Source organism: Oncorhynchus nerka, linkage group LG24, assembly GCF_034236695.1.
Source record: "Oncorhynchus nerka isolate Pitt River linkage group LG24, Oner_Uvic_2.0, whole genome shotgun sequence".
NCBI classification, from domain to species: Eukaryota; Metazoa; Chordata; class Actinopteri; order Salmoniformes; family Salmonidae; genus Oncorhynchus; species Oncorhynchus nerka.
The window spans coordinates 89,560,489-89,573,798 of NC_088419.1; the positions used below are offsets into that span (position 1 = coordinate 89,560,489).

Sequence of the window (13,310 nt, forward strand, 5' to 3'; positions counted from 1 at the left end):
ATAGACGATGAAACAAATGATCTGTTTTCTCTCTGCTCCTCCCCAGACACCAGACTACCAGGCTAAGAAGCTGGAGTGTCGCAAGTTGAGACACAAACTGTTCCATATCAAACGTGTGGTCAAGGCCTACGACAAGAGCCTTTCTTAAAGCCAAGCTCTCCCTCCAACCCTATCCACCCCCTATGTCGTCATGACAACACCACACTCCTGGACTAAGAATATGCAGAACACTAAGAATATGCAAAACACTAAGATTATGTAGAATGTTGAAAACCAAAGCTCCCTTCTTGGCATTTACACACACACACACACACACATTAATGACATGGTTATGTGATTCCTTCTGCCTCGATTAATTTCAGACCAGTTCTCCTCTCTATGTGGATTGCTTCACAGACACTATCGTACACTGTGGGGTTGAAAGACTATATTCATAATACTTCACACGTAACACACAGCCCACTAGCACTGCCATATTCCTAACTGTGCCTAGTAAGTAACATTGTTGTACATGCTTGCCTTGAAACACGGCAGTCTATTTGACTGAATGGGTGTGGTTATAAAAGGTTACTTCAATGTCGTTTCACCTGAGGTCGTCTGTGATAGAGGCATTGGGCCTTTGCTGGTTCCTGTTTGCATTGTTTTATCTCCACAGATAAGGCAGTATCGTAGAAAAGGTCGAGTCACATTGCTGAGTATGCATCAAACCTACTAGAACAAACCTGTGCTGTGTGCTTCAGGCACTCCACAAAAGAAAGCTAAAATACCTGCTGTTTTCTCTTAAAAAGGACTGAATTCCACCTTATATTATGACAGTTGGAGGACCTGCAGTATGTGAACACTCTCTGAGCTGCGTTCGTAAATTCATTCTGGTTATCTACCCCGATTTCAGAGCACTCTAGTCTTTGTGCCAGAGCGCAAATAACTGACACCAGATGAACATGACTGGTGTCAGTTAACGTCGGTAAAAAATAAAGAAAAAAAGCGTAATTAAATTGTTGCCAGCAGCACAGTTACAGTCACCAACGCACCAGGGTAACATGAAAACAGCATAACCAGCTCTGTCAGGGCGAGTCAAGTGATCAGAGGGAGGTGTTCTCTCGTTTGTGTCTGGAAGTAGCTAGCAAGCTAGGCAACGTTAGTTTGGGAGCTTGACTGCCATTGGGAGGTCAGAACGCACGGAACAACCGTAGTCCTCGGGCCACAGCGTCCAGTGCGCTTCTCTGAACGCTCCGACGAGAGCGAAACGCTCTGAATATACGAACTGACAACACCGCACTCTGAACCGTAGTCTGGCATTCCAGATTGAATTTAGGAACTGACACTCTGACAACACCGCACTCTGAACGTACTCTGGCATTCCAGATTGCATTTAGGAACTGACACTCTGACAACACCGCACTCTGAACGTACTCTGGCATTCCAGATTGCATTTAGGAACTGACACTGACAACACCGCACTCTGAACGTAGTCTGGCATTCCAGATTGCATTTAGGAACTGACACTGACAACACCGCACTCTGAACGTAGTCTGGCATTCCAGATTGCATTTAGGAACTGACACTGACAACACCGCACTCTGAATGTACTCTGGCATTCCAGATTGCATTTACGAACTGACACTGACAACACCGCACTCTGAATGTACTCGGGCATTACAGATTGCATTTACGAACTGACACTGACAACACCGCACTCTGAATGTACTCGGGCATTACAGATTGCATTTACGAACTGACACTGACAACACCGCACTCTGAATGTACTCGGGCATTACAGATTGCATTTAGGAACTGACACTGACAACACCGCACTCTAAATTTACTCAGGCATTCCAGATTGAATTTACAAACTGATACTCTGACAACACCGCACTCTGAATGTACTCTGGCATTACAGATTGAATTTACAAACTGATACTCTGACAACACCGCACTCTGAATGTACTCTGGCATTCCAGATTGAATTTACAAACTGACACTCTGACAACACCGCACTCTAAATTTACTCGGGCATTACAGATTGAATTTAGGAACTGACACTCTGACAACACCACACTCTGAATTTACTCGGGCATTACAGATTGAATTTAGGAACTGACACTCTGTTGTGTATTGCCATGACAACCTCAATGTTGTGTTGGAGAAAAGTCGGGCTATGTTTGCAACATTGTCAGTGAAATTACTATTGTACTGTGTCTGCAGATAATTTCCAATATCACCATCTAGACTTCTTCTAAATCTGTTGTCCATTGTGATTAACTGTATATTTTGTATATATTTTGGAGTTAAACAGGATTTAAATGGTGAAGTATTTACTAATAACACAGGATCAAGAGGAACAAAACGCTTTTGTATTTGTCCTATGCATTCTTCATGTTAGGAGCCGTCTGTCTGAATTCCTGCCACGTTCACGCGCCAGTCAGAACTAGGAAACGCTGACATTTCCCACTCGCTAACTGTTGAACGCGGCACGGCACGTCTGTAACTTCAAACAGTTAGCAAGTCGGACATTTCTGAGTTTCCTAGTTCCGATTAGTACATGAACGCGGCAATATAGTGACATTTTGGTCATTGTGTACTTACTGAAGAGACAAATGAACTGTTGTCCAGGGTGTTTTCTCAGTGGTCATTCACAATGCACTGATGCTATGCACATATTAATTAACCAATGACAGGGACAGTATTTTATGAACAATGTTTGTCTCATCATGTGCTCTTTAAACACTGTGGGAAGCATGCATCAATATGGTAAATGTATCAATAAGCTCAACTCGGTTTTGATTGGATTTTTCTGCTGTGATATAATGATTACCTGTTGATTTATTATGTGTTGTTGTCACTGCTCTGCTAATACACACCTTCTGCAAGGTAATGCTTCTCAATGTCAGTTAGAAAATTATTTACAGCTATTTGGATTATTTGTTATTCATTTGTATTTTCTATGTTTGAATTGATGAGTTTTATGGAGAACAGATTTTTGTCTCCACCCCCCTCATTTATGACTCTTATTTTTATATGAATTTATTTCCTTTCATGTTACTGTAAAATCTCTTGTAAAAAGGCATAATTTCTAAAACGTGTTGATTGCCATGAAAAAAAATAAACTTCTGTAATTCTTTAACAACGGTAATGTAACAAATACAGTATCCAGGATCCCTTTCCTTTCTCCTAATGCCATCTAAAACCATACTGCTGGTCAAGTTACCAGCTTGTTAACCAGCTAAACATGACTGGACTAGGCTGTTTATTATCAAACGAATATCTAGCAGCCTGCACTTAGAAGGGGAAACATTCAAGTCTAGCTCCGGTAATACAGTATATCATAGCTTTTGAATGGTTTTCTGCATGGTAAAGTCTGTCTAATCAGACATGCTCATGGTTCTCACAGGGGAGGTGCAATTAAGTGGTCGCTACCTCACTCTTCAGTGAAGAGGAAATTCAGCAACTATTGGAGGACAGCGGGGGAGAATCTCAATTAGATTTTGTTCGACTCCTTGCAACCTCTTCTCTGTCCTCTTCTTGCCTCCTTTTGAAAGAGACTTACATATGTTTCAATTATCAATCAGATAATTGAACTCATTTACCAATCACATCATGTCTTGTCTTCCGATTTGTTTTTCCACCTGTAAACCCCTGGTGAAGAGTGAAGACAAAGGCCCCTGATGCGTTGGTTTTATCAACTGTTATCAACTTTCACTTTCCTCAAAGAATTGCTGAGTTACTTCTCCAGTCTCACAGGTGAGGTGAAATGATACAATGTATCCACTTTCCTCAAAGAGTTGCTGAGTTACTTCTCCAGTCTCACAGGTGAAATTATACAATGTATCCACTTTCCTCAAAGAATTGCTGAGTTACTTCTACTGTCTCACAGGTGAGGTGAAATGATACAATGTATCCACTTTCATCAAAGAGTTGCTGAGTTACTTCTCCAGTCTCACAGGTGAAATGATACAATGTATCCACTTTCCTCAAAGAATTGCTGAGTTACTTCTCCAGTCTCACAGGTGAGGTGAAATGATACAATGTATCCACTTTCCTCAAAGAGTTGCTGAGTTACTTCTCCAGTCTCACAGGTGAAATGATACAATGTATCCACTTTCCTCAAAGAGTTGCTGAGTTACTTCTCCAGTCTCACAGGTGAAATGATACAATGTATCCACTTTCCTCAAAGAGTTGCTGAGTTACTTCTCCAGTCTCACAGGTGAAATGATACAATGTATCCACTTTCCTCAAAGAGTTGCTGAGTTTACTTCTCCAGTCTCACAGGTGAAATGATACAATGTATCCACTTTCCTCAAAGAGTTGCTGAGTTACTTCTCCAGTCTCACAGGTGAAATGATACAATGTATCCACTTTCCTCAAAGAGTTGCTGAGTTACTTCTCCAGTCTCACAGGTGAAATGATACAATGTATCCACTTTGATGGCGATGTGTCCTGCTCAAATAGTTATAATTATTAATATAACAATTATAACAACATCCGAAAGTGAACCAGACATGAGCCAACAACTTTAACACCTCTCTTTAGTAGGAATACGGTACCCTACAGCAGTGGTTCCCAACCAGGGGTACTAGGACCTGGGGGTACCTGACCTATCCAGAGGGGGTACTAGGACCTGGAGGTATCTGGCCTATCCACAGGGGGTACTAGGACCTGGGGGTACCTGGCCTATCCACAGGGGGTACTAGGACCTGGGGGTACTTAGCACAGTAACTGAAAAAGGTCTGGAACCAGTCCCCTACAGTAATGTAGTTCTTGATAATGATCAACAGTGTAGGACTTCCTCATGTTTGCCCAATAAAGGGGGCTGTGCAGAGAACACAATCAGTGTTCATCAGACACGGTCACCCTGTTTCTAGACAACTTTGATGTGTTATTTCTTACATTATTCTTCTATTTATTTTCTCAGACCGTTTCCATGTGTGTATTGTTTATTTGTATTGCTCGGTTTTACTGCGCTGTTGAAGCTAGAAACAAAAGCATTTCACTGCACCTGAGATAACATCTGCAAATCTGTGTAAGTGACCAATAAACTTTAATTTGATTTTGATTTGATATCAGCTCTTGTCTAATCAAGCCAGTTTTCAAGCATTCTAAGGACTTTAAGGCTTGTAATCTTCTGAATTTCCATAGATATAACATGCTTTCATGTTTTAAAAGCCTTATCTAGAATGTTCAAACATTTTAAGTGTTAGTCCCAAATCTCGCTCATGTCTGAGTTTGCAACAGTCCCATGCTCATGCCCCATACATCAGAAGGTAAACTGTTACTGCCCTCTGGTGGTGGTCTGAAATATTGTTAATATACCCCTTTTTGTGTTGCAAACATTGCTGCACGAGGACGATGCGCACAAGTTGGTGTCAGAACAAAGGGAGTTCTTGTAGATACCAGCAAATAAAGTCTCAAATTACACGTTGTTTATGAGTGCATTTCACACTACTTTTGGATTATAATTGGATTTTAAGGCTCTTATGAATGTCCTGCTTAATATAATATTTGTGTCATTGCAAATCAACTGCATTATACTTTTTTTTAAACACTTCAACTTCAACCAGTAAAATGGCTCTTTAGCTAGCTTTTGCTACAGCCTATGTCAATGAACGTTAGCATTCTAGCTAACAACTGTCGCATCCAAAATAGTGATTTTGCAAAGATCACAACCAAATATAATCTTAGCGATTGTTCAAGCAAGAATCAAAACATCATTGTAAGTGTATGATAACCTCAAAAAGTTATTTTATTTTGAAGTAATAAAAAAGAATGGTCTATGTTTCATGGGCGCAGACGGCGATGGTTTTCTTACTGCCTCCAGGAGTTTGCGCATCTGTGCGTGATGTCAGTACGTACTGGAAAAGGATCTATTGGACAAAGTATTTCATGATTTGGTGCTCAGGACCATGTATAATTTTTGTCTTCCCCCACATAGTGATCCCGTATTTACAAAATTATACTAATTGGCCAGATGGTGGCGCTATAACAAACGATTGATAAAGCACAATTTGAAAGGTTACATCTCTAATCCCGTTTGATTTAAAATCATGAAATTTGGTACATTGTTCCTTTCAAAGAGAGGGAACTATGTGACCTTAGGCACCTATACCTACAAGGTCTGCAGTGATACATTTTCCTCCATTTTGAATGTTGGGAAAAATAGTTAAAATCAAATAAAATAAAATAAAATAAAATGCTACTCCTCTGGCGCCGAATGACTGATCTGCATGAAAGTTGGTATGTGGCAACAATGGACAAAGCTCTCTCAACACACTATTTTTCAGAGGTGTACTTAAAACAACCTATTGACCAATAAACATTCACGTGGGAGTGGTCTGGCACAAATGCATATAAATCAGTCAAGGATATTCGTATTGTAACACTTGGCACACATGTTGCAAACCCTGTCAATGGGGGTTGCTATAGTAATCAACTGTACATAAGTTAGTCACACGCAATATTTCAGACACCACTGGCCTGATTGTGAGGGAACTTGGATGAATGTTGTGTCTTGCTATAGAGATCAGTCATTTACAAAATTACACTAATTGGCCCAAAGGCAGCAATGCATCATTCACGTGGGACGATGTCATCAAAAACCTGTTCTCCTACAGTCGAGGTCGGAAGTTTACATACACCTTAGCCAAATACATTTAAACTCAGTTTTTCACAATTCCTGACATTTTTAATCCTAGTAATAATTCCCTGTTTTAGCTCAGTTAGGATCATCACTTTATTTTAAGAATATAAAATGTCAGAATAAAAGCAGAGAGAATGATTTATCTCAGCTTTAATTTCTTTCATCACATTCCCAGTGGGCCAGAAGATTACATACACTCAATTAGTATTTGGTAGCATTGCCTTTAAATGGTTTAACTTGGGTCAAACCCCCATGCTTCACGGTTGGGATGGTGTTCTTTAGCTTGCAATCATCCCCCTTATTCCTCCAAACATAACGATGGTCATTATGGCCAAACAGTTCTAGTTTTGTTTCATCAGACCAGAGGACATTTCTCCAAAAAGTTTGATCTTTGTCCCCATGTGCAGTTGCAAACTGTAGTCTGTCTTTTTTATGGCGGTTTTGGAGCAGTGGCTTCTTCTGTAAAGGTTTTCCTCCTCTTCGTCTGAAGAGGAGGTGTAGCAAGGATCGGACCAAGATGCGGCGTGGTAAGTGTCCATGGTTGTTTATTTAAAAACATGAACACTCAATGAATACAAAACAATAAACGTGAACAAAACCGAAACAGTACCGTGTGGCGAACAAACACAGACACGGAAACAATCACCCACAAACACAGTGAAACCCAGGCTACCTAAGTATGATTCTCAATCAGAGACAACTAATGACACCTGCCTCTGATTGAGAACCATACTAGGCCGAAACATAGAAATTCCCAAAACCTAGAAAAACAAACATAGACTGCCCACCCAACTCACGCCCTGACCATACTAAATAAATACAAAACAAAGGAAATTAAGGTCAGAACGTGACAGTACCCCCCAAAGGTGCGGACTCCGGCCGCAAAACCTTGACCTATAGGGGAGGGTCTGGGTGGGCGTCTGTCCGCGGTGGCGGTTCTGGTGTGGGACGCGGACCCCATTTCAACATTGTCTTAGTCCGCCTTATTGTCCGCCTCCGTGGCTTTCTCACCATGGCCACCCCTCTCAATGACCCCACTGGACAGAGGGGCAGCTCGGGACAGAGGGACAGGGGCTCTGGCGCCTCTGGGCTGAGGGGCTCGGGACAGAGGGGCTCTGGCGCCTCTGGGCTGAGGGGCTCTGGCGCCTCTGGGCTGAGGGCTCTGGCGCCTCTGGGCTGAGGGGCTCTGGCGCCTCTGGGCTGAGGGCTCTGGCGCCTCTGGGCTGAGGGGCTCTGGCGCCTCTGGGCTGAGGGGCTCTGGCGCCTCTGGGCTGAGGCTCTGGCGCCTCTGGGCTGAGGGCTCTGGCGCCTCTGGGCTGAGGGCTCTGGCGCCTCTGGGCTGAGGGCTCTGGCGCCTCTGGGCTGAGGGCTCTGGCGCCTCTGGGCTGAGGGCTCTGGCGCCTCTGGGCTGAGGGCTCTGGCGCGGCGCCGGACAGGCGGGAGGCTCCGGCGCGGCGCCGGACAGGCGGGAGGCTCCGGCAGCGGCGCCGGACAGGCGGGAGGCTCCGGCAGCGGCGCCGGACAGGCGGGACGCTCCGGCAGCGGCGCCGGACAGGCGGGAGGCTCCGGCAGCGGCGCCGGACAGGCGGGACCACCTGCAGGGAGGAGACAGAGAGACAGCCTGGTGCGTGGGGCTGCCACAGGAACCACCAGGCTGGGGAGACCTTCAGGAGGCTTGGTGTTAGGAGGAGCCTGAAAGACTGGGCTGTGGGGGAGCACTGGAGCTCTGGTGCGCAACCTTGGCACCACTTCCCCAGGCTGGACAACTACTCTAGCCCGGACCCTCCAGAGTGCAGGCACAGGTTGAACCGGGCTGTGGGTAAGCACGGGAGATCTAGTGCTTACTACACGCACCTCTCCCTTTGGCTCCACTCCCACATTTGCCCGGCACGAGCGGAGCGCAGGCAGAGGACGCACTGCACCCTCCCAGCGACCCGGAGACACAGCACGCAGAGCCGGCGCAGGATAACCTGGACCAAAACTGCGTACCCGCTGAGCAGGCACCATACGCCCTGGCTCAATGCCCACACTCGCATGGCACTCTCGGGGGGCTGCCCTATAGCGCACCGGGCTATGGGCACGCACTGGCGACACCGTGCGCTTAACCGCATAACACGGTGCCTGACCAGTAATGCGCTGCTTATCATAAGCACGAGGAGTGAGCTCAGGTCTGCTACCTGGCTTAGTACCACACCTCGTGTGCCCCCCCCAAAAAAAATAATTTGGGGCTGCCTCTCGTACCTGTCGCACTGCCGTGCTGGCTTCGCCAACCTCATTCTCCTGTAGCCTTCCTTGCACTGCTCCATCGAATCCCAGGCGGGCTCCGGCACTCTCCCTGGGTCGACCGCCCACCTGTCTATCTCCTCCCAAATCGTGTAGTCCAGACTCTGCTCTGATGCTGGCCGCTGTTGCTGCTGTTGTCGTCGCTGCGGTTTTTTACCACGCCGCTCAGCTTTCGCTGCCTCCAGCTCTGCTTTAGGACGGCGATTTTCCCCAGCCTGTGCCCCTCTCTGTTCAGTATCTGCTCCCATGTCCAGGAGTCCTGTGATGCTGGCCGCTGTTGCTGCTGCTGCTGCTGTCGTCGCTGCGGTTTTTTACCACGCCGCTCGGTCCTTGGTGGGTGGGTGATTCTGTAAAGGTTTTCCTCCTCTTCGTCTGAAGAGGAGGTGTAGCAAGGATCGGACCAAGATGCGGCGTGGTAAGTGTCCATGGTTGTTTATTTAAAAACATGAACTGAATACTCAATGAATACAAAACAATAAACGTGAACAAAACCGAAACAGTACCGTGTGGCGAACAGACACGGAAACAATCACCCACAAACACACAGTGAAACCCAGGCTACCTAAGTATGATTCTCAATCAGAGACAACTAATGACACCTGCCTCTGATTGAGAACCATACTAGGCCGAAACATAGAAATTCCCAAAACCTAGAAAAACAAACATAGACAACTGTTAGCAATTGGATATGTAGATGGGTGAGCCGGTCAAGGATCGATTCAGACTAAGTGGTAAATTTTATGACAAGTAAACAGTTTATTCAGAGTGAAAATATGTATTACAACGTAATTACGGCTCTTCCGTTAGTTCGTGTTGGAACAGCAGGCAGAGAGCGTAAACAGTCAGCACAGCCCTTATATACGTCACAGAAAGTAGGTTGACCCTAGGAAGATCGGATCTCCGGATTGGTTCAGCTGGTTGTAGTCTGTAGTCTTCCGCCATTGGCTCAGTTGTCTGTCCATCATCGTAGGATCTTCTTCGGGCACACAGTGTTCGGTTAAAATTAAAAGGAGATTGTGTGTAATGTGGGAGCTATCCTGTAGGGGACTCCACAGGCTTTACTGTGAGTTGTAGCCATGTAATTAGCAGTAAGTTAGTCACCTGCATACGAAATAGCAATTCCTTACAAAACCCTCTCTTCACGTCTCACCAGAGACGTGACACAACCTAACTGGATCCAGACACAAAGAGAAACTTCTCCCATAAGGACTATGAAATAAGGCACGGTATTAAACAGAAATAGATATTTATGTATTACCATCATGTTCTCCATTCAATCCCACTATGTACTAAGTTGGCTACCAGCCACCTAGGAACTTACAACCCTCATTTAACAGAGCGGAGAACAGCTCAAAATAAAAGTAAAATGATTGTCCACATTAGCCAACTTTTTCCAGCAGGAAAAAGTTTCTGATACCCTCTCTTCACATCTCCTAAGAGATGTGATATAGTCCAGATACATTACTCCAAGCAAAAACGAAGACATAATCCAAAAAGGAAAAATATCCTAAACTAGGTATGTCTATCCGGAAATGGCCCACAAAGAAAAATAATTTCCCCCTCTTCCCATCCCAGATGGGACACGACATACAATGGAGAAGCTTAATCAATAAAAGCAACTGGATCCCCCTTTTTACTCCTGCTAGGGTGTCACTCAATTATCCTTTATTCCAGCAGTCATAGCATTTCATGAAAATAATAAAAAGTTTATTACTAATAACAAGTTATATATGCCTTTGTTGTATGCCTTTGTTCCCCCCAAGGGTGTCACTTATCAAAAACAGGATAAAACTTTATTGTTATTGACATGTAAGATGTAGGATAAAACTTTGGTCATGGAAAACAGAGTAAAGAATTATTAGAAACCATCTGGTCCTCTCAGCTACTTCTATCCTGTACCAAGTGGGCTCCTTGCCACCCAGGGACTCAAACCATGTGTCATCATCAGTCAGTCCCATCCTCCCTGAAAGCATGCTTCCGTATCGGCATCGCCAACTGGAGCATCAAGCAAAGGCATATGCCTGAAGCCCTCACCACATCTGTAACAGACTTAAAACACGGTATGATGCAAGCAGCACATCACATCAATAACAAATAATACAAGAATTAGGGTCAGAAATCCAGTAACCATCCTACCAGTGCACTTACCAAACCAGGCCAAGAGAACAGACTCCTCCACCCCCGTGGACCTCATCTTAGCAGATAGTGCATCAACCCCGCCTTAGATTGTGAAGTTTAAAAACTATCATCTGGACTGGTATTAGGAATATACGTGCAACATTGTTTACCGAACATCTTGCAGACGTCCCCCTGACTGGCAAGAAGCATATCCAAGGCAAGTCTATTCTGTCTGGAAACCCCAAATGTGGCCTCAAGCTGTTCAGACATACTAGTGAGTGCATCACGGAGTAATTCACAAAACGCTGTTGGTCATAGTAGATATAATTAATCCATGCAGTCTGTCCAGCATCCACCATGGCTGGACCCATAGTAGGTAGTAAGTGCCAGAGTCCATCATTCCTACCCAAGGCCTGAAACTCATGAGGAATCCCCACTGGCACTCCCAACAGGTTAGTGTGTATGTCAACTACATCCTCTGTCCATGGAGCACTACTACATTTGTCTCCCATGGGATGGAATGTTTCAGGTCCCCTGGTTACAGAACTCAGCAGCTGTTCAGCAACAACATCAACAATGGTCCGTGGAATTATCAAACTGGTCAGACCACACGTACCTTGCCATTCTCCTCTAAGAATGGGTCTCAGCCCTCTTTTGGCTTCACTCATCCACCATACATCAGCCAGACCACTAGTTTGGTTTAGGCCTGTAACTGGCCAAGTGGAATTAATGGTTATGTTACTCCTGCAATCAGCTTCAGGCAATCTCCCATAATCAATGCCATTACCTGTACCCGTGATGCACTCGTAATTGCCCCCATATGCCTCAACACCCCAAGAGGCCCGATGAGGAGGTACTGCAGGAAACACAAGGCTCAAAGAGGAACAGAGGGTTGAATTGGGCTTAACCTGGTAAAAACTTCTCAAAATACACAACCACCCCTCTCCTTCTCCTACAGCAAATGGGTGTAGCCAGAACAGGTCTAGCATAACTTCAAATAATACAGTCCTTTCCTCTCAGGGTTTTAGCTGTGTACCTCATATAAGACAGCCACAAATTGTCCCTACTATCAAAACCAGTCTCAGTTTCTAATTGATCAATAGCCGAATAGACTCTAACATTAATTACCTGAATGGTATTTTTTAACACAGTGGTGGTAGAGGAGTGTGTCCGGTTACCTCTGGTCTTGGCAGTACCCTGATAGAAAACACACCCATCATGTCTGTCCTCGTCCTTTGTAGTCCGAGGGTGTGAGTGCCTGCATCAGAGAGCTTAATAGTTTTGATGGTTAGTAGGATTTCATCACCTTTACAAAGTTCAACATTGCTCCCAGGTTTCCCCATATCATGGAAAACCTATCCACCCTTGTGGGATCCTCCATGCTATAAGGATACCCTCTTCTCCAATCCTAGAACTGTCCAAGTCGGTTATCATGTAATCTCTACTCTAACTTCTTGTCTACCCAGATCTAGGGATTCTTATGCTTATTTTGGAACAAAATACACATCACTTAGCCAGAGCCAGACACATCTTCACTTCTATGAACAAAAACAGGGGTGATAGGACAGGTAGGGTTACTTCATTCGAGAGTTGGCCCCCGGAATTCTGTTAATTCCAGTTCTTCTCCCGAACTCTGTTTATTGTCCGACAGTGAAAAAATGTCTTACCCTTCCGCCGTGCGATATGAATCTGGGTAGCTCTTTCAGCTAGCTGTCACCAGGGTCTTCTATGGTCCCCAAGCCTCTGGGACTGGATTGAGTGACTTCACCTGTAGTTCACCTGTAATGCATACAATCCTGGACATACAGGCTTGGTTAACAAACAATTTCTCATATGTTTTATCTGATTATATCTTTAACTTCTATTCCCAATTGTTAGCTTACATTTTTTTTTTTTTTTTGTTTCCTATCCAATAAGCCCCATCCTATCCTAGACCACAATTTACCCATCCCCCTTTTGATACCTGACTCTGCCCAGGTATCAACCTTACCTACTCTAAATAATGACTTAGGTAAGATTAGTATATTATCTTTATGTCTGACATCATGAAGGAGCCCCTTTTAGTTTTCCACATGTCCAATTCTCCCTTGGGCGTCAATCCAGTACCAATTCCCTGTCAAGTTTCTTATCTACTTAAGAACTATCTGCGCTACTTATATATTTTCTTAAATATATATTTACCAATTTAAACCTTTTCTCTCATATTTCTCAAATACCACTAAGCTTCTAACTGTTTCACTTTATCCAAAATCATGTCTTATGAGTGTCAATCTCT

At 44.4% G+C, this 13,310-nt stretch overlaps 1 protein-coding gene across 1 annotated transcript in view; it reads left to right on the forward strand.

Annotated features, from left to right (window-relative positions):
* Nucleotides 1–3,142, forward strand: part of si:ch73-61d6.3 (occludin) — an 83,555-nt gene extending 80,413 nt beyond the window's left edge. Inside the window, exon 8 of the mRNA XM_065009264.1 lies at nt 47–3,142. Coding sequence (XP_064865336.1) covers nt 47–148 — 102 coding nt within the window. The 3' untranslated portion in view covers nt 149–3,142. The remainder of the gene's footprint in view (nt 1–46) is intronic.
* Nucleotides 3,143–13,310: the final 10,168 nt, after the last annotated feature.